Source organism: Anopheles funestus, chromosome 3RL, assembly GCF_943734845.2.
Source record: "Anopheles funestus chromosome 3RL, idAnoFuneDA-416_04, whole genome shotgun sequence".
Classification (NCBI taxonomy): Eukaryota; Metazoa; Arthropoda; class Insecta; order Diptera; family Culicidae; genus Anopheles; species Anopheles funestus.
Genome location: NC_064599.1, coordinates 62,647,179 through 62,667,823, shown reverse-complemented (window position 1 = coordinate 62,667,823; position 20,645 = coordinate 62,647,179). Strand labels below are relative to the sequence as shown.

Here is a 20,645-nt window from a genome sequence, read left to right as displayed (position 1 = left end):
AGAAAGAGAGCGTCCATTTAGACATTCACATTCGAGAAATTGAAGTATGACAAAAAATCGGATAAAGACTCGATAGACGGACTAGGACAATTTCTTGAAGTTGATGTACTGGAAATTAGCTCCTAGACTCGATAGAAGATGTGTGGTGCGGCGATGTATCTGATAAACCGCGCCTGTTCCACACGATAGCAGCGGGTATCAAATCCCATCGTCGTCCCGTAGCAAGGACAGACCTTCCAGGGTTATTATTCACTCCCTTTTTTCCATGTCGAAACGGAAGTATGACTACATCAGATTTATTGCTAAAATATGTGGATATGTAACAACGGTCAGGGTATGATGACTTTTCTGTTTTTTTAATACCAAAATTTCAGGAGCTTTTCGGACTGCCATTTCTGGTATCACTTGACTATATTTTTCCTTAACTAGATAAAACATCTTCCAATTCTTTCGCTGAGATCTGGATGGGATTTAAATACTGGCCTTTTCGTATTCCAGGGCTAATCTGGGTGCGATTTAAGATTTTAATCGAAACACAACACAACAGGTTGTTTTAGGAATAATGAGAAGCTTCTACAACTGTAGCACTGAATCAGCCTCGAACATGTCATTAGAATGACACCGAACGACTCGGTCAGAAAACATTTCCAAACCATCCATACGGATAGTGAAGAAGAAGTAAGAGTTTATCTTTCCAAACTAAAACTTACTCAATTTTATGAATGCAGCAGAAATAATGTCAACTAAGTACACGCCATAGAACATTGTATATTACAGCAAAAAAAAAAAACAACTTTAAAAAAGCTCAACTTCGAACGAAACCATTGCAAATGCCCTGTAGGGCCAGGTTCGAATGAAGGAAGCTAAAGCTTCAGCTTCCTCGCAAAAAACAAAAACTGTCAAGCACAGCGTTGATATTTGCAGCGCCAGGGCACTGAGCCAAACGTCAACGTCGTCAACGTTTTCTCGTCGACGTCACTGTCGACTGCCGTCTTTCACATGGCTACTGGCACGGCACGATGCACTCACAATGCATTATTGTTTCACCGGGAAAAACTGACGTTTGGAGAGGGCTTTCGCGTGGGGGAGGGCCAACGGTTCTCTGGATAGCGTTGACTAGCGTTTGGATGAGGTGATCCTTACTTTCTATCCGTTTTGTATATAGCTGGGCTGGTAGCATATCTTCCTGCTGTAAAGGATAAAAGCAATCAAAAACAGACCACGGGCAGAGTGTACTATGGTAGCCGAATTCGATGCCAATGACTCTACGGTACGGTGTGGTGTAGACGTTTAGAAAAACTCAGAATTTATGTAATTTAATTATAACTTTATAAAAAAAGAAATACTATACAAATCTCTATAAATCTCTTAAAGGGACGACATTCAAACGAAGTTGGAAGCATCACGCTTGTTACGAACGAATGCTTCACTTAATTATCCAGCATCCTTTCAGCATATTCCACGACACGTTGCATTTGCTTAAAAAGGTGTAAATTACAATCGCAAATTTCACACCCTTCGCTCTTTTAACCGCTTCCAACGGCTCGGAACGGTATCAAACGCGCAAATACATCTTTCGTTCGCGTAATTAAAGGATTACAAGTGTTTGGAGCAACCTTCTTCTTCCTTCACCGTTTGACGCGCATTGATGTTGTCCTTTGCCTATTGAATGGTATGTTTGTCTCACTGTTAGCTTAACGCGGTGAATGGAACGTTGTTGGCAGAGCGTTAATCAGGAACGGGAGCTAGAAAAACCTTGGGGTCCGGGGGGCGGGAAATTATTCAACTTACTAGGATAACAAGAAAGCTCCTGTTCGGAGGTGAGACCATCACCGTAACCGACACTAGCAACTACGGATTCGGTGTGACTCTTTCGGGTGAAGTGTACGTTTGATGTAGGGAACCGTGAATGAGAATCTATCTTTCATTCAAAATGCTCGAGCACGAATAAACAGTGTGTCGTGTGGCATTTAAGTATATTGTCGGCCAAGATGGTTTTGCGAAATGGTGTAAGAGCACCGAGTCTCTTAACCGCTTTAACTTTTGCCAACCACTTTCCCGCCAAACGTTTCATCATAATGCGATTCTGGGGGAGGGAGACCGGGCGTAGGATTGCGCTTTTTCCCCCTTTTCCTTTGTCAGGCGGATGAGATGAGTGGTTGGAGGTTCTTCGCAAGGATGGATTCCCTCGGTTCAAATGCACATACCGCCAGCCGACATCCGTAGACCGTAGCTCATAAATATCTTTTAATTAAAATGTAAAATAACAGTGTGCGAGGTGCGTCACACACTTTATGTGTCCTTTGTCGGTTTTCTGTATGGATTTAGTGTTTTTGTTTTCAGTTAAACCGTGTGTGTGTGTGTGGGTGATTCATCTGTTTATTTACGTGTTGGTTCGGCTTACCTGATACTGATCCTTGCGCATCCGTAAATTGAATGGTCTTGAGGGAGACTTTTGGTGTCCTTGTTTCATTCCTCGAGTGACTGCTCTCGAGAGATGATAAAAGATTGTTTGCCCAGAGAAAAGAGAAATTCTTAGGAGAAGCTCGTTAAGATGATACTTGCTGGATATGCGAGAAAGTACGCACATGTAAGTATGAAACTTATTCAAAAAGAGACAACTTACAATATAAATCACTTCTCTTAAAAGGAAAGAAAAAAAAATCTTCCAACAAGGCAAAACCAATTAAAATTAATTTACCATTATAAACGTTCATGCTCTTAATGCACGTTCGTTTTGCACTCGTCTACTAAAATAAATATCGTTTCAATATCGTTTTAAATTTATCTCACATGCTTGTAAAAATTCAATTTTCCATTCCTGCAGTTATGGAAAATTCAATTACGGACGTTCCTGATTCTTCATGCAACGATCATCTTATGGCACATCCCGTCCCGGATGATAATTCTAGACGTATTGAATTCCTGAGTGTACTCTCGCCACACTGCATGTCCATGTGCTCCTGGTGCTGGTGCTGCTGCTGCTTACCGTGGATTCCCGGTAAAACAAATACACTTTGCTGAGAAGAAAAGGGAGCAAGAGTGAAGCCGTTTTGGTGAGTAGTGCACAATTTATGGTAATAGTAACGACATGCACTGTGCGTTAAGTGAAGCGTACGGAAATTGGTCGATAGCGAATACGCTTTCTTTCTGTTCCATTATGCACGCGCCAGATATTGGTCCGTGTATTTTTTTTACTGCAATGAGTGGGAAGCGATGAAATATTTATTTCCAATGAGTAGTTTTGACTATTTATTATATGCTAAGGAATTCTGAAGTTCCTTAGAAATAAAAAAAAAATAATATGCTAAGTATGCTTCAACATATTTTAGAAATATGTAAATATTAAACCTCAATTTTCTCCGAAGGATTACTCCATCTAAGACAAATCTATTATGTTGGAGAATTTTTGCTAGCAAAAGGAAGAAAAAAAACAAAACTTTCACATATCTTTTAAACTTAACCCGCTGATTGGAACACGATTATAGAACGTTCAATTTCAATTCGACTGAAAATGGTATTTTCATTTCGCTAGTGGCGAACAGGAAACTTGTACGATTCTCTCACATCGTCCGACAGATGGCAGATGACAATGGTCGTTTATGGATTGAATTGGAATGATGCTCGGAAATGAAGCTGCTGACATTCTTTCCCCTTTTGCGTCGTTTTCGCATTGCTTTCCCTGTCAAGCTCCCCGCTGCCGATTGCCCAATTGCTTAACTTCGCACCAGGGCGAAGGGCAAACATTTATGACAGACAAGTAATTGGAAGGGAAGAAACGCCACCTCCCCCCCCACCCCCTCACCCCCAACCACATACTCTAGTGGTGGCATTCGAAAGTCGTTCGTAAAGTTAAGAGAAAGGAAATCCATTGCAAAAAGGGGCATTTAATAAAACCAACGACGAAAAGCACTCATTCGTGGCCTGCCGGTGTGCAAAAGGCATGCCACACATTCTACGGTGCATGCACCACACCTACCCGAAGCATGTGCCGGAATGTGGCAAATAAATGTGGAAATAAAATGTGCATCCTCATACCAACCGAGCAACCGGGGGATAACGATGTTCGGGAGTTGGGTCACCGGAAGGGAGGGGAAAAAGGCAGCGAAACGCGTGGGGGTTGTAATAAAAGGTATGTAAAATAATTTGAAACGTTTCCGGCATCATTCCATGTTTGCTTTTCTTTGGAACTGTCTGCTAAGCGAAGGTTGCAGTGTTTTGAGGTTTTGCTTTCCCATTTCAACTTCTAAAAACCGGCGTGGAGTGGAGTGGTGGCTGTAGTTGAAGTTATGCGATGAAGGGCTGGAAGGTATTTGGATACGGTAGGATGATCATTTCTGTTACATTCTTCTCTGCACAATTGCAACATTTTTTTTTCTTCTTGAAGTAGCAAGTAATATGTAATATCTGATCCTGATCTGTTACGAAAAACAGTGTGCCTGACTGGTGTTGAGATAATGTTAGGTGATCTTTTTCGATTAAACGACTAACATCAAAACCTATTCTAAAGCACAAAGTATGACTTGATTTAAAGTTTTAAAATATTATAAAAGAAGATACTTAAATCTAGTACTTGCAGTGCACAGTACAGTGGAACGCCGATTATCCGTGCTTATCGGGACTCGGACCCTCCCGGATAAGCGAATATCACGGATAATAGATACAACTCTTTTTATTGAGAAATATTAGTGTTTAATATGTAATGAGCGGATTTTTTTCCTATACTAAATGTTAATATTCTTAGTTGCATTTTGCAAAATAAATCAGTTCTATTTGGTGGAACTTGAGCCAATTGCATCATTACCTATCGAGATTTTATTTTTTGAAATCACAGTTTTGCAGTTAATATGTCAATTCGCCTATGGAACTGTCATTTCCGCGCTGCACGGATAATGGGACAGCCGGATAAAAGGTACCCGGATAATCGGCGCTCCACTATATTATTAATAAAATCTTTATTTTTTGTTTGAACTAAAACATATTGGGAAGTAGGTATTTCGGTTAACATATCTCAAAACAAAAACAGGTTTGAACATTGAATTTGGATTGAAGCTTTGTTTTAGCCTTTAGCTTTGTTCTGCCGTACGCAGAACTTGCTGCAAGGAAACACAATGTATATTTTTACCCATATTTTCGAACCTGCTTAGTGTATTTCATCCCTCAAAATAGCTGCAAGAAAAAAAAATCCATTTTCAATCTTTAGTTTTAAATTAGTTTTCCTACCAAAAAGGCACCAAACCGGTGGGAAAAAATCATTTTATTAGTGTAAGATATGTTTGTTGATTTGCGTGATTGTCGCATTGGGCGGGAAACTTAATACACTTCAACTACATACAACACAACCCATCATACGGATGCAAATGAGGCAATCGTTGAATGAACGAATCTATTTCGTGGTTCCGGGTTTTCCACCGAAAAACTTTCCATCAGCACAAGCCACCCGGCTGTGAGATGAACAGTCAAACCAAATCCAATTTGTAGCCTGTCTGATAGTGATAAGGGAAGAAAGTTTTCCTCCGAATCTCGATTCCATTCGTCGCAATCCAACCCCACGTCACGGAAAGCACGAATTTGTCTCTTCGATTTGAGTGGGTGTCGGTTTGCGAAACGATCGTAGAAGTAGAAGTTTATGTTCCGGTCAAACCCGTTCCTGGTTGTGAGTGTTTGACCGATGAGCTGGAGCCGGTCCGGTTTTGTACGCCCCCTTTTTCATTCGCCTTCGACTGAAACTTCTTGCGGTTCTGCACTAGGTGGCGCATTTACTGTTCCATTTGTGTTTGCCTTTCTCTTTAATACCCTCAAAAACGGTCGGCTTTGTATGCATTAGCTCCCACCGTCAGTGGAAGGAAAAGTTTAACCGTATTAAAGGCTAACTGAAAGAAGAATCTCTCCATCATCAGCATCATCATCATCACCAGCGGCCTCATCAATTGACGGGCTACGCCAATCACCCGGTACCAGGCGCCTCCATTCAAAAACTCATTAGACACTCACTAACGAGCCGAGTGTGCGTGTGTGTATTTTTGGGGATGTGGAGATGATTCATCCTCACACACACACATACACACACGTAAACCGAGCGAACCCACTGCAATTGGGTCAGAATTCAGCGAAGTTAATCTACGCTCCGTTTTACCCGTAACTGCCAAATGGCCAGTGGGGAACCTTCGAATGTACGGATGTAGCATGCGTTCGTGGAAGTTTTTCTCTCTCCGGTCAGACCGGTCTGTGAGGGTTGCGGTCACCGCCGGTTCATTGCAAGACAATTGGTACCGGTGGTCCGGACAGCGACGGTCGTGAAAATGAAGCATTATTTTCACCCCGATGAATACGACCATAATTTATAATTATTTCCTACTCATAAACCGGACAACGGCCGTGGTTTGCTGGAACCGTACTGGGTTGGCATGGGTGTGCATAGAAATTCGGATCAGGTTTGGAGAATGGAGTGAACTGCATTCATGTCAAAATTTTTGGGCTTCCTGGAGCCCGTAAATTTGAGGTTTTCCACATACCCGATTGTGCGCCCGCCTGCGTACGAAGCAACTAGTCAACTTTTGTGGAGTAAACGGGTCACACCATCCGTTTTGGGTGATGGATGGTGAATGCGTTTGTGATTAGGACGTATCTATACCATGAAAATTAATTTCTACAGCAAGTTTCATGATGAAAATGGTGACATACCGTAATTTTTGGAAGTTTCAACCAAAAGAATATTTTGTGATTTGCATTCCATAAGCGAAATCAGATTAATGATAACAAAAGAGAAAAATAAAATAAAAGATTAATACCTGTGCTTACCTACCTAAATTTTGAGCGCCTGGTGCCATCTCTTCATTAGTAATATTAATAATACATTAAGTAAGCATAAAAATGTCTTTTTTCTACTTAATTTTTAACCGTTTTTAGAAAAGGATTTATATTCGTCTTTATCATTTGGTGCCATCCTGGCAATAAATCTAAACAATATTAAATTTCACCGGCTTCTTGTCTGTCGCACTGTGTGACCGAGCGCCTGCTGCCAGCTGTTGGGTACGTTTGTTTGGTCAGTATGAAGTAGCGCCCGTAGACACTTCTGCAATACACCCCGCCCGGTAAGGATACACGTACCAAGTTTCAAGCAAGTGCAATTGATTGCCACGAGTGGATCAAAATGGAATAATAAAAGTAATATAAAAATGTTGCCACACTTCTGCATCTCGAGTGTACTTGAGCTTACACCCGTCCGGTGTGGTCCGTTCACGTGATCAAGAAAGCAGTTCGCAAGGAGGAGGAAACAAAACAACTGATGAAGTTTTCTCTTCCACCATTTTTTTGACTTCGAGTGCGGATTGGATGGCTAGGGAAAAGTTGTACGAGAAGTGAAAATCGTTTCAGATAGGTGGTGAAGAAAAGCAAGACGCAAGTAAAGGCAGCACATTTCCGAAGCGCAACAAAGTAATCCGCTAGCAAAACAAAGTTTACTTCGAGAAGGTTCTGACATTTGAGGTTAGGATTGTGCAAGAACCGTTGACGGCGGCTGTCATTACCGATTTGTTTTGATTTATAGCCTTTCCAAAGGGAAAAGGTGCGTGTGAAGTGGAAAACGGGGTTACTACCGGAAATTCTCACTTTTTTCCGTTTCTGTTAGTAAATACGTTGATAAAATGTAAGTACCAATTGTAGCTGTAACTGTGGTTGAATTTTGGAAATGTTACTAATACTTTTATCGTTGCAATTTAAAGGAATTCAACAATGCTGTACTCTTTACATAATGCCATTGGAAGGAATGTTTTAAAGGGACAGCTGTAAGCATTTAAGTTGTTCAATACACCAGATTGAGAAGCAACGTATCCTACATTCGTTGGTGATTGGTCCCTAGATAAATTATCGTTGAATTTTGATGCTGAAACCTTCGATGACTTTCTGCGCTTCAACCGCCGCAACCAGGATACGAGGTAAGCCCTTCATAGTAGTATCGTCCTCTGCTTGCTCCGGATTCTGATGCAAAGCAACCGTGCTCTTCGCTGCACTAGTTTCTGCGTACGTGCACCAGGCGACAAGACACCGTGTTCACTAGGGAAGTATGGTAAATTTTAATTAATGGCACTCGGGAGAGGATTAACTCACTGGATAGTTCTCCGGTTCCCATGCCATGTGCTGTACTTGAACCGCTGGATCAACCGGCATAGACTTAGGGCTTGCTGAGCCCTTATGAACCGGAGTGTAAATTAGTCAGACGACCTTTGGCCACACTGGGCCCTTTTACGACGGAATGGATCACCAAAGTGCATCAACCGCAGCAGGTGCTTACTGCTTTGCGCTGACCGTCCTTGTCTTGGGGCATTTGCTTCACTTTGGAATTGATTCATAATTTATCAATTCTAATCGCTGCTTCGGTAGAGCAGCTGTTCCGGATGAGTGGTTTTCTTTGCCCAGGAATGAAAGTGTCAGGCCCCAGACCATGAACGGTTCGAATTGTGTAGATGAGAATCAGCACAGGCTGTACAAGACGTGGCCAATGGATAATTTGCAATATTGAGAAGATGAAAAAGGTGAGAAGATTCCACTTCTTCATGTGATGATTGGTGGCGAATCTCTCGTAGGTAATTATCTTTGCATCAAGACAAACGAGGCGATTCGAAAAGATAAGGTTGAACTTAAACCTATAATGATAAGATTTGTCTTGCGACAAATGGTTTGCATTAGCACACTAGTTTTTAAAATCTTTTTCCAATTATGATGATGTGTATTTTAAGGTAAGCAGCTGCATTAGGAATTGTTAAGGAAAAAATCACATTATGAATAATGAAATTATTCAAGGGCCAAATACTTATCATACCAGCAATTACATATGCCTTTACTGTCTGTCTTATCTTGTTTTCTGATTTCTGATTCACTCCCGTACTCGGGACGAGGAATACAACAATCCCAAGAAGTGCGGACGTTTGCCCGCCCGGGGAAATCAATCAATTTCTCATTCAATTATTGGATTACGGGTTGCTGACTGCTTCGGGTTTGATTGGTTTGTGCATAATAGATTCAAGGCTTGATATCTACTGACTCTGAAGATCTCTTATATTTGTGTGAGCTTAAGAACGGAGCCGCAGTTAGTTTACCTTGGTTTGTGGCAATTCAGAAGGTGATTGAATCAATGTTTGTTTTGCATTTGTGAATCCTCTACTTGAAGCAGAATTTTATAAACGTGTATGCAAAATGTGATCTAACAATTATTCAAATTTAGTAACATATACGCTTGCAAAAAAATTTGACTGTTTAGAGCAAGCAATAGATATAGAAATTTGATTAACTGAAAAAGATTAGGATTCCTGAATTTCCGATATGGTGCTATCTATAACGCATGTCCTGTTTTGCCTCTACGTGAGAAAACTCGATTTGCAAGCCCACCTGAGTCAACAGTTGCACCCATGGTTGTGCCATTTGGTCAATGTGCCGCTTTCGATTCCAAATGCTACGTGAAAAAACTACCCAAAAATGAAACATACCAGTTAGAAAGGTACGCACTAAGGAACGTGCTCCGTGTTTGTCCTGATGGAGAAATGACGATGTACGTACTGCACAGCTGCACTCATCATGCTGGAAGGTATTCGAGGTGTATGTGTTTGAAACACTGGAATCTTGTAGCCACAGGGGGTATAGTGCAGCAAACCGTATGTAGAAGCATTTAATGAGTGGACACTAGGAGGCTGCACATGTTCCAAGTTATTTCGTACAGTAAATATTTATCTAACTCTGAATTGAAGCTATTTAAACAGTAGTCAAATTTCGAATGGTTTTCATTGGGAGGGAAAATAATTTGACTTGTGTTTTGCATTAAACGCAGTTACAAAGATGATGCCCTTTTTTGCAGACGATTTCCTTAATTGTCGTTTATGTTTGATTGATTGAATTGTGCGATGTGGAAATGATCGGAATTGAGTTTGATCCATTAAAAACCTATTGAACTTGCGAATCGTCCCACCATCGGCAACTTCCCTCTTGCACAAATTTATTACAACGTTTTATTTTCGATTTACTCCTCGTTTGTGTGCAATAAATTACGACTACGGCACTGTTCTGCGACCTGCTTGTTGGAACTCCTGGTTTGGTGCTACACATTCGACAAATCGATTTGGGATTTTGGGCAGGGGTGTAAAACCAGCATCATTACCTTATCCCTTCTTCCACTGCGGCCGGCCGTCCGCTTGCTGACAATGGAATTCGACAATGTAAATTTGTGTACTTCCGTTCGGGTCCCTTCGGTGGGAGTAGATCCTCTGTTTGGTGTCTGGAAGCGTTCGCAGCATCTCCAATGCTGGATGACAAACGCCGTCCGTTTGGAAGCGTGGATGTGGAAGGAGATCATGTTTGAGGCAAACGCATTCAAATCAACCTTCACTCGTAGTGCCCTGTGTTGGTTTTGAAATGGAAATGGTCAAGTTGATTTTAGCTTTCAAACAGAACCGTGAATTTATTGAGCCTTCTTGGTTTGCGATAGAACGCTTCCGTTCTAGGTAGGACAGTACAACACTGAACTGTATTTTGACAACTGTCAAATGCAAGGGGTAGGAATATTGCATATATCAACACTCCTCCTCAATGTTCCACCCTCATACTACCAATGCTTAATCCCAGCATGCATGAGAACCTCTTATGTTTGATGGCACCCAATGGTTTAGTTAACACGTCGGCAGCCATGTCATCAGTCGGACAATACTCCAGCTGAAGAAGTCCCCGATCGCACAATTCCTTGACGAAGAACTCGCGCGTTTCAATATGCTTCGAACGACGACTTGTACGCTCAGAACCTACGAACTTGATGCAACTCTGGTTGTCCTCTTTCATCACAGTAGGTTGCTCCTGATGGCCGCCTATTTCTTCCAGTAAACCTCGAAGCCATATTAGCTCTTGACTCGCTTCACTCAGAGCCACATATTCCGACTCCATCGATGACAATGCAACACATGTTTGCTTGCGACTTGCCCACGATACAGCTCCTCCTCCATAACAGAAAACGAATCCGGAAGTAGACTTTCTAGTTTTGACGTCATTAGCCCAATCAGCGTCGGTGTACCCGAATAGAATTCCGTCGTTTTCGTTGTAGGTTAGCTTCCAGTCCTGTGTCGCCTTGAGATAGCGTACAACACGTTTAGCAGCCACGTAATCCGCCTGAGTAGGAGCTTCCACCTTTCGGCCCAATATCGTAGCACTGAAAGCAATATCTGGTCTAGCACATACAGCTATATACAGAAGAGCACCAACGAGACTCCTATACTTTGTTCCATCAGGCATAACCGTTTCTTTATCTTCCAACTTAGTGAATCCAATCTCCATTGGAGATTTAGCTCCTTTTGCATCCTGAAGCCCAAACTTCTCCGCAATGCGGTTGATATATCCATTTAGACAAATGCTGTAGTTTCCATTATCGCATTTAATCTCCATACCCAAGAAGTATGTTAGGTCTCCTAAGTTGGTGATTTCAAATCGTTGTTTTAGTTCAGCATATACTTTCTCGATCAATCTTTGCTCTTCACAAGCGACCATTATGTCATCGACATAAATCAACAGGTATATTCTTTTACCATTTTCTTCTTTCATGTAAAGGCATTGGTCAGCCTTACTTTGATTGAAACCCATCTGCAGCATTACCTCGTTGAGCTTACGATTCCAACAACGTGCAGACTGTCGTAGACCATATATGCTTCGTTTCAATTGACAGACATAATTTTCTTTTCCTTTTTCTTCATACCCAGGAGGTTGCTTCATGTATAACGTCTCATCAATTTCGCCATACAAATACGCTGTTTTTACGTCAAAGTGTTTCAACTTCATTTTTCTCTGAGAAGCCAGGGCTAGCAAAACTCGAAATGTGGTGTAGCTTGTAACAGGTGCAAATATTTCATTGTAGTCCTCGCCGTACTGTTGTGTAAAGCCCTGTGCAACAAGCCGCGCTTTGTACTTTACCACATTTCCGCTGGCATCGCGTTTCAACTTGAATACCCATTTGCTCCCGATTGGCTTCTTTCCTTCTGGCAACTTTACTAGATCCCAAGTGCCGTTTTTGTCGTGGGATTTCAGCTCATCCAGTATTGCATGGGACCATTCCGATTTCACCGAGCTAGACATTGCTTCTTTCAAGTTTCGTGGTTCATCAGGTTCAGCATAAACAATGTTGACTTCTTCCAACAGTCGCTTCGGCGCTATACCCTTTGTTGACCTTGTTGAACGACGAACAATTTCTGCGCCTGAAGAATCTGCGGAACTATCACCTTCAGAAGCGCTATCAAACTGCGCTGATACATCCGAATCTTCTTCCCTTTCTTCGTGCAATTCATCAACTGTTGCTGAATCCACCGTTGTTTCGTCTGATGTGTGTGTCAGATTCAACGAAACAATCACTTCCTTCGAAGCTGCTACTTTGTCAGAACAAGATCCACCTTTCGTTTCAGTTCTATCAACCAGTTCAAGGAACCGCGCGTCCCTACTGATTGTCACCTTGTTCGTAGTTGTATCAAGGAATCTGTACGCTTTCCGATCTTCACAGTAGCCAACGAAGATAAGTTTCCTACTTTTGAAATCAAGCTTTCGTCGCTTTTCATCAGGCACGTGGACATAAGCTTCCGAACCAAATATACGCAAGAACGAGAAATTTGGCTTCTTGCGCCACCAGTTCTCAAAAGGCGTGATGCTAACCGCAGACGTTGGCAAAAGATTTTGCAAGTAATTTGCTGTAGTAACTGCTTCTCCCCAATACTTCTTCGCTAATCCGGATTCCGACAAAAGACATCGCGTCATTTCGACCAAAGAGCGATTCTTCCTTTCTGCAATCCCGTTTTGTTGCGGACTATACGGGGCCGTTTGCTGCAGCAGTATTCCTTTACTTGCCAAGAACTTTTTCAGTCGTGCACAGGAATATTCACCCCCACCATCTGCCCGAATGGCTTTGGGTGATTTTCCAAACTGGTTCTGCATCATGTTGACATATTCAGCTATCTTGTCAGCAGCTTCCGACTTATTGGACAACAAATACAATACACAGTAGCGGCTAAAATCGTCAACCATGGTCATGAAGTAACGCCTTCCCCGAGGTGTTTCAGCTTCCAATGGTCCACACAGGTCAGTATGAACTAGATCTCCCACAGCGCTGGATCTCGATGTCGAAGCTTTTGGGAATGATGATCGAGCCATTTTCCCCTCGAAGCATGCAACGCATTCCGAGTCAACCGAGCATTTACGTAGATCCAATCCAACTCCCAAATTATCTTGCACGATTTTGTTCACTATCATGTGATCCCTGTGACCCAAGCGACGATGCCACACATGGATACAATTGTGGGTATGTCCTGCCGTCGTTACAAGCGCTCGTTGCACACCAGGTTTCAGGTGATAAAGATTACCGCTGCGTTGTCCTAAAACCAAAATTTTACCGTCTTTACTTATGTCACAGCCATTTTTATAGAACGTTACAATACATCCTTCATCGCACAGCTTACTCACGGACAGAAGGTTTCCTGTTAACTCGGGGACATGATATACCTGTTTCAGATTTACAAGAATATCCTTACCAAACTCCTTTTTCGACAAAAAATTGGTAGATCCAAGCCCCGTTGCTGTGATTTTCTTTCCATCAGCCAGACCAATGTATGTAGTTGTTTCACAGATTTTGTCAAGAATCGATGCGTTGCTGGTCATGTGCGATGTAGCTCCTGAGTCAAGGAACCAAAGTGCAGCACAGTCGTCTCGTATCAAACCAGCTTCCAAACACACCTCTTCTCCTTTTAAATCCGCAACCACCAAATGCGCCTCCTGATTTTGAAACCTTCCTGCAGCCCGACTGTTATCCTCCGCCCGTTTGCCTCGTCGATCGTTTTCCAACTTACGGCAATCGCGACGAAAATGCCCTTCCTTATTGCAGTAGTGGCACACTTTTTCTTTCTTCTTTCGCTCAGCCAGTTTTGGTTTCGCTCCTACTTTTAAGGCTTGCTCGCCGTTACCACTGGCACCTTGCCTTTCCACCCTCTTCCGCCACTCGTCAAGAAGCTTTCCTTTGACGAATTGTAGGTTCAAATCTTCTTCGGGTCGGCTTTCAAGAGCGGTGATAAGGCTGTCATAGGACTCATGCAGACTGGACAAAATAATAGCCACCAGCCAATAGTCCTTGAGTGGGTCCCCCATGCTCGAGAGACGATTCGAAAGCTGCGCTATTTCGGCGAGATGTTCAGCCATGTTGCCGTTCTCCGTCAGTTGCAGCCGAGTTAGCTTTCGCAGGACATGTACTTTTGTCGAAAGTGTCGAGCGCGCATGATATTTTCTTAACGCTTCCCACATTTCACGAGCAGTTGTGGAACGGATGACGTGACAAGTTTGGTTATCTTCGATGGATAACCCAATGATAGCACGCGCCTTACCATCTTTAGTGATCCAGGTAATATCAGGCTGCTCCGGTTTCTCATTCTTGACGACGTCTTTCAATCCTTCCTTTGTAAGCAGCAGGTCAAGCCGAAAACGCCAGATTTCGTAATTGAAATCATTCAGCTTCTGCAGGGTAAATTTCATGTCCTCCATTTTGTTTTGGACTCTTGTGATGTCTCTCGCAGCCACGCGTACAGCAAACACTCAATCGCAAAATTCACACGATGTTTCTGTCTGTTTCCAAAAACCTTTATATCACTCGTGATCCTGGGCCCATAACCTGTTGGTTTTGAAATGGAAATGGTCAAGTTGATTTTAGCTTTCAAACAGAACCGTGAATTTATTGAGCCTTCTTGGTTTGCGATAGAACGCTTCCGTTCTAGGTAGGACAGTACAACACTGAACTGTATTTTGACAACTGTCAAATGCAAGGGGTAGGAATATTGCATATATCAACACCCTGCACGATGCAACCTTCCTCCCGGAGGTCGATGGCATATCAGTTTACTTGTTCGCGTGCTTGTAATCTCAGCGGAGCAATGAATTGAAATTTTACAATAGCTCTTCGTTTCGCTTGCCGGAGAACCTTACGTCCCGCGGTACGCTAATCCCTTCGATCGTATTTCATTGCATTTTCGGCCTCTCACAGTCACAACAACGGCCCTTGCAATAACCCGTAACAGAAAACTCATTTGGGAATGCATAAGGAAGGAAGGATGGATGTTCGTGTCGTCGATATCGGTATGCATCCAACCATCTGGATCTCCATCAGCATTCAACCGTATCAGTGATCTGAAGAAGATGGGAAAGTTCATGAAAAAAATACGTACGTACGTGTATCGAGTGCAACCTGCGCAGCACCGGCTATTGGTATTGTGCATTAGAACTCTCCGGCAGTCGTGGGGGCTGTCATGCCTCGATGTGATACAGCTGTATTTGCAGTATCGCACAAGAGTATTTCGGGCTAGCTGGGATCGATCTGTTCGGAATTTCGATTGCCCGTGATGTCGTGCGAAAAGGTAATGCGTTTTACATTCTGCAGCATACCACCGTTCCCTAGCAAACACCACGTTGTAGGCGCAAACTTGGTTAGCTTAAGGAAGATCAACGTATCTATCTATCAGGCTTTCGTTTGTGTCCCTTGCTTTTTTGTCCACGATGTATCAACGTGGAATTACATGTCCTGAGATAGGTTTATCGTTGTACTGCTGTAAGGAACAGTGTTCGAAAAGTGATAGGCTGTCGTTATTGTAATATACGTAGATAAAGTTCTTTAAAAAAAATACTATCCAGGTATTATATTTGTTAACCACTTTCGTGGATATATTCGTTTGCTGCAATGATGGCAGATTGTTCTAGTATGATTTTCTGCACGTACTGAAACATTTGCTGCACTGGCACATTTTGACCTAGTGAAAACTTGGTGAAATATTTCAAAGCTAATTGCAAATGTAAATAAGAGCTAAGAAGAAAAAGGAACGCTTATAGACCGACGTCATTTCCAACAAGGTGGCGCGTGCGAAGGCATTGCGTGCTGTAAGGATTGTCGTAAGCAGTGAACTACATTCAACATGGCCTGTTCCGCAATATCGAGACTCTGTGAGGAACGTAAGGCATGGCGTAAAAACCCGATTTATGGATTTATGGCTCGTCCAGTTAAGAACGAAGATGGATCACTGAACCTGATGAAATGGGAGTGTGCTATTCCCGGAGTAATGGGAACAGCCTGGGAAGGTGGACTGTACAAATTGGAGATGATTTTTAAAGATGACTACCCGACCAGCCCGCCGAAGTGCAAGTTCGATCCACCTTTGTTCCACCCGAACGTTTACCCATCCGGCTTGGTATGTTTGTCACTGTTGGACCCGGAGAAAGATTGGCATCCCGAATTATCAATCAAGTGCATTTTGCTAGGAATCCAGCATCTGCTCAACGAACCCAACATTCAAGATCCAGCTCAGGAAGAGGCGTACAGAATATACAGTGAAAACCGAGAGGAGTATGAGTTACATGTGCGTGCTCAGGCCAGAACTATGTCATCTATTGAATAAATCGGGCGTAGAAAAATGGATTTTGTCGGAATATAACCTTGTTTTTATTTTAATGCTATCTGTAAGTGTAACATTTAAGGGAAACAAAGTAATATACATTCGAAGTGATTGGTTTCCAGTCCACTCGTTTACTTCTTTGACCTTATGTAGCGTCTACCATGTTGGTAAATTCCTGTTAGTATCGGAACCGGATGTTAGTCTTTGCTAAGAGGGCATAGGATGTATTCGGAATTGATAGTTTTAGTAAGATTAATTGGAAAAGGTTTCTAAATGGCTTTTCAAATAAAAGATAAACATTGATGATTATATTCAAAAACGTTTGTTTTATTTTTGCCAAATCAAACAGTATTGCTTATTACAAATCGGAACTCTATTTGCAAAGCGGGTTTTACTATTGCAACATTGATGAATGGAACAGGTGTTAAAAGCTTTGCTAATGCTAATTAGAATTGCTGCCAGGCTGAGGAATTAAACCAAAAGCCATTAATGTTTACCATCACTAATCGAAAGGGCAACAATGTTTCGCTTTCATACTATTATCAAGCCGTAGCAAATCATTCGAACTTTTGGTCGAACGTCCTGTTGTATTCCCCCCTGGCGTTACACTGGCAAAATGTTCCGGCGATATTTTGGGCGTTCGGCAAATAGTTAGCATTTTCACACACCAAATAATTTGCTCATTTATGGGTTTTTTTGATACACACGGCACAAGCTATATGCAATCAATGTTTGTTTGTTGTCTCGTTGCGCTTTTCCATTCCGGTTTGTCCCAGCGAGTGGTTGATTGAATTTTCCGCGGATGGCGCGTTCAGTTTTCTATAATTTTTGTATGTTGCCCAACGAGTAGAAGGACACATGCAATGCATTTGTGGTGCAACTTGCAACGACATGTTGGTGCTAGGTTACTGCCCTGAGATGAACGACCTGGAAGAGGGTAAACGAGCACGGGGTAGGATAAATATTGGTTTGGGCCGTTGATGGTGTGACCCGCGCTATTCGTTGTTCGTACGCGTCGATGAACAATGCGCTCGAATTATGCACCTAGAACAATCGAATCATAGACTACCTCCACGTTTTTGGTGGCCCAACGTCATAAACGCTGGTGGTTCACCGTACAGGATGGAAATGATTTTTCATCACCGGCGCCGGCAAGTGGGGGGTGTTAACATAAAATCAACATCCACCGCATATGGTATCGTGGGTGCTGCTGCAACCTGCTGATTATTGATCACGCCCTGCGAATATTTGACGAATGTTTGCTTGCATAATATTCTTTCTAATTAATTGACACAAGTAATGTGTGACTTTTGCAAACGAGTGGAGAATGGACCGCACCATATTACCGCAGTCTGGTGGTCTGGTGGAATGGAACGCGATGGATGGGGTAGGGTTGGCAAGGTTCAGTTATTTTAATGGACGTACTTCATCGGGATCGAAATTACCTTTCTGATAGATTGATAACGAAATAGCGATACACCACCAGGCGTCGTACACACGTATGAATAAACAGATCAAACAGCTTGAACTTTTATCACGTTTCACTGTATTCAATTAGGTAGTTGCATGGGTTGATTGCATCGCACCTAACGCGTTACGAACAAATGCATTTAAAATGAATGAAAAACAAAATGAAATGCAATAAAATGCTAAACAAACTTTCTTTGAATCTTTCCGTTTTGTTTCAGATAAATGCTTCTGTACACTGTCGTGCGGTATTTGGCTAGAGACTGTTGAATAGGTAAATATAGGCTCTCAATTTGTTTTAGTTTCAAAATTATTGGAAAATATCATTTGTTTTAGGTAAGCCTTATTTATCTAATTAGTGTGTCATCTTTACTCTCTTGGCGTGATGGACTGATGCAGAACAAAAGACGACATCCATCTTCTTATTCTGCAACGATTTCCGGAACCCTTTTTGTTAACCATATTCATATGAAGGAGAAAACAATTCTTTTCTACTAATCCGTTGATATTCGTCAAGATCAGGCAGCTTTTACTATATCGTAGTGCCGCATGGTGCAAAAATTCTTTGCTTCGATCTGAAGTCTTTAATGCAAAAAAGTTTGGAAAGCAGTTTCCTAAGTATGTTCTTAGTAGCTGTTACAAATTAACCGGTAGCTTTTTTACGATTATGCTACAAAACCTTTTCTTAGTTAATTAGCCAACGAACAGCTTTCTTTTGCTATTTTCTCGCTTTTAGTAAATCCTAGCAAACCCCCATTAAATGCCTACGTAATTATTTGCTCAACAAAGTACAATGATCGGTACAAAGTAATCCACCGAAGAGCTTTAGTTCTAGTGCCGGTCGTCAGAACAGCACAAAACGTAACAATACGCAAAACTTCATCCAGAAATTATTAATTGGCCTTTACGAGTTGTGCGCAATGAGTTTATTGGCTTATTTGTGAAAAGCTTCAACTTGCGAAAGTATTTATCGATTTTCGAGCGTCGCTTTAACAACCTCATACACCTAGGCACCAGGTATGACCGCGACCGAGTGGGTTACGTGATTATTTTGTTGGAAAAAGAAATGGCCAAGAAGTTGTTACAACCGGGGAGAAAGTTACTACAGTATCGAGGCGAGAGTTTGAAATGCCGCAGAAAGTTTGGTTCAAATTTGAAGTTATTAGTCGAGCCGGGCAAACCACTACCACAGGTGAGGGTGGCTTGTGTTGAGTTGTTTGTTGGTTTGTGCAATTGTTTAATAAGGGATGGTTCTCAACTATAAATTGTGAATTTTTATTCCCCTTGTCCTTTCCTATCGTAACAAAACGTAATGTTGGAAGCATCTCTCTTCTATTATTTGCGTAATAGTTGGGGGGTTTGTTCCCATCCTGTTACAAAAAAGGACTTTTAACAGGATACACAGTGATTTGTTGAAAATTACACAGAAATTTTCCATCATTGTATCTATCTAAACCATTACTTTCTGAAACAAAAATGTATAATACGTTTGTTTACATTTGTTGCCGGTACGGGCACGACATCCATTGGTGGTGGTGGAACAGGATAAAACATCAGATGACTGGGATGTGGCTTACGGTGTACGTTCGGTGGCGGTGGTGGAATTATCATCGGTTCCAGCAGGAAGGAAAACTGTTTCGTGGTTTTGTTCCAGTTGTACGGTCCAGTTACCGTACGGGTAGTTCGATCTTTGGTGCGTAAGCATACAAAACATACACGGATGCTGCCGCTGCGGTACAGAAACGTAGGGAATCGGTGAGCACTTTTTCGGAGAATCGATTTGCAAGGGCGATTTTTTCGGCTCGATGCCATGTTTTTCCAGTTGCATCATCCACGGTGTTTTCTCCGTTTCTTTCGCGGCAGGATTGGCCTGCTGCCTTTTGCATTGCGTTTGTAGCAGATGCTGCCTAATTGGATCCTTGTTCGGATCGATCGTTTCAAGCGCTAGCTGGCGCAATCGTTCACGCCGGTACCGGTAGCTCTCGCCTGCGCTTGGCGCCTGCGTTGGTTTTGTCTGCGCGTTGGTTTTGCCACCGGCACGATTTTGAGAATTCATGCTGCTGCAATATGGAGAAAAGGTTGTTTGTACACTGGGAAAAGGTATTTTACAGAGATTAACCTACCAAACGTTGTATTTATCGGAAAAAAAACAGTAGAAATATTTCGTCAACATGCAACTAGTGCGTCCCTTGGAGACAAATGTGTTGACATTGATGACAGCGCTGACAGTTCGTGCTGTCGCCGCAGCCAGCGCCAATCGTAGCAACATGGAGGCTAGCGGAAGCGCTAGGGTAACAGCTGGAGGAGAGAAGTAACCTCCTTCGTTGGATGCTCTCTTGGTGTTGAAAAATCATTTTTGATTTCGGTTTTTGCCGGGTGCTTGCGGCATAATTGAACGGCGTGTTAATGTTACCTCTTTCATGGGATGCTCTCTTGTTGTTTCGGATAATGAAACTCCGGAGAAAGTTGCTTCTGGATTTCGTCACAAAAAAACGGCCGGTTTTAAAAATTAAAACAACAAGAGAGCATCCATTATAGGAGGTAACACTAACCACTGTTCGCCAGCTGAACGTTTCATATTGCGGTCCCTTTCCCACTTGTTATCATTGATGGAGCATCTCGAATTACGATCAATGATACCATGAGTAAAAAGGACAGCTATACGATCAGTAGCATATCAGCTACAGGATAAAAGTAACCTCCTCATGTGGATGCTCTCTTGGTGTTGAAAACTCGTTT

General features: G+C 42.3%; 2 protein-coding genes and 1 long non-coding RNA gene across 4 annotated transcripts; 2 read left to right on the top strand and 1 right to left on the bottom strand.

Moving 5' to 3' along the window:
• The first annotated feature begins 7,200 nt into the window (after positions 1-7,200).
• LOC125767379 (uncharacterized) lies at positions 7,201-18,167 on the top strand. Its single transcript, XR_007418768.1, has 3 exons — positions 7,201-7,648; positions 7,725-7,937; positions 18,128-18,167. It is a non-coding gene; the product is annotated as an uncharacterized LOC125767379 (long non-coding RNA).
• Positions 15,520-16,932, top strand: LOC125767368 (SUMO-conjugating enzyme UBC9-B-like). The gene has a single exon (XM_049433866.1). It carries the CDS (start codon positions 15,963-15,965, stop codon positions 16,440-16,442), a length of 480 nt encoding a protein of 159 aa, XP_049289823.1. The 5' UTR covers positions 15,520-15,962; the 3' UTR covers positions 16,443-16,932.
• Positions 18,168-18,833: 666 nt separating the features above from the next.
• On the bottom strand, positions 18,834-20,169 carry LOC125767364 (uncharacterized). Of its 2 annotated transcripts, none has more exons than XM_049433858.1 (2): positions 20,030-20,169; positions 18,834-19,963 (listed from the first exon to the last, which is right to left on the bottom strand). In XM_049433858.1, the coding sequence occupies exons 1-2, from the start codon at positions 20,077-20,079 to the stop codon at positions 19,480-19,482; spliced, it is 534 nt and encodes a 177-aa protein (XP_049289815.1). In that variant the 5' UTR covers positions 20,080-20,169; the 3' UTR covers positions 18,834-19,479. The 2 variants fall into 2 exon arrangements, with proteins under 2 accessions (XP_049289815.1, XP_049289814.1); XM_049433857.1 differs by having other exon boundaries at positions 18,834-19,966; positions 20,030-20,167.
• Positions 20,170-20,645: the final 476 nt, after the last annotated feature.

What these genes read in the sequence shown, in the direction of transcription:
- LOC125767368 (XM_049433866.1), top strand. Translation starts at nt 15,963, where the DNA reads ATGGCCTGTTCCGCAATATCGAGACTCTGTGAGGAACGTAAGGCATGG.
- LOC125767364 (XM_049433857.1), bottom strand. Translation starts at nt 20,079, where the DNA reads ATGTTGACGAAATATTTCTACTGTTTTTTTTCCGATAAATACAACGTT. An exon ending in TCCGATAAATACAACGTTTG is followed by an intron (nt 19,967 to 20,029) that starts GTAGGTTAATCT and finishes TCCATATTGCAG; the next exon opens with CAGCATGAATTCTCAAAATC.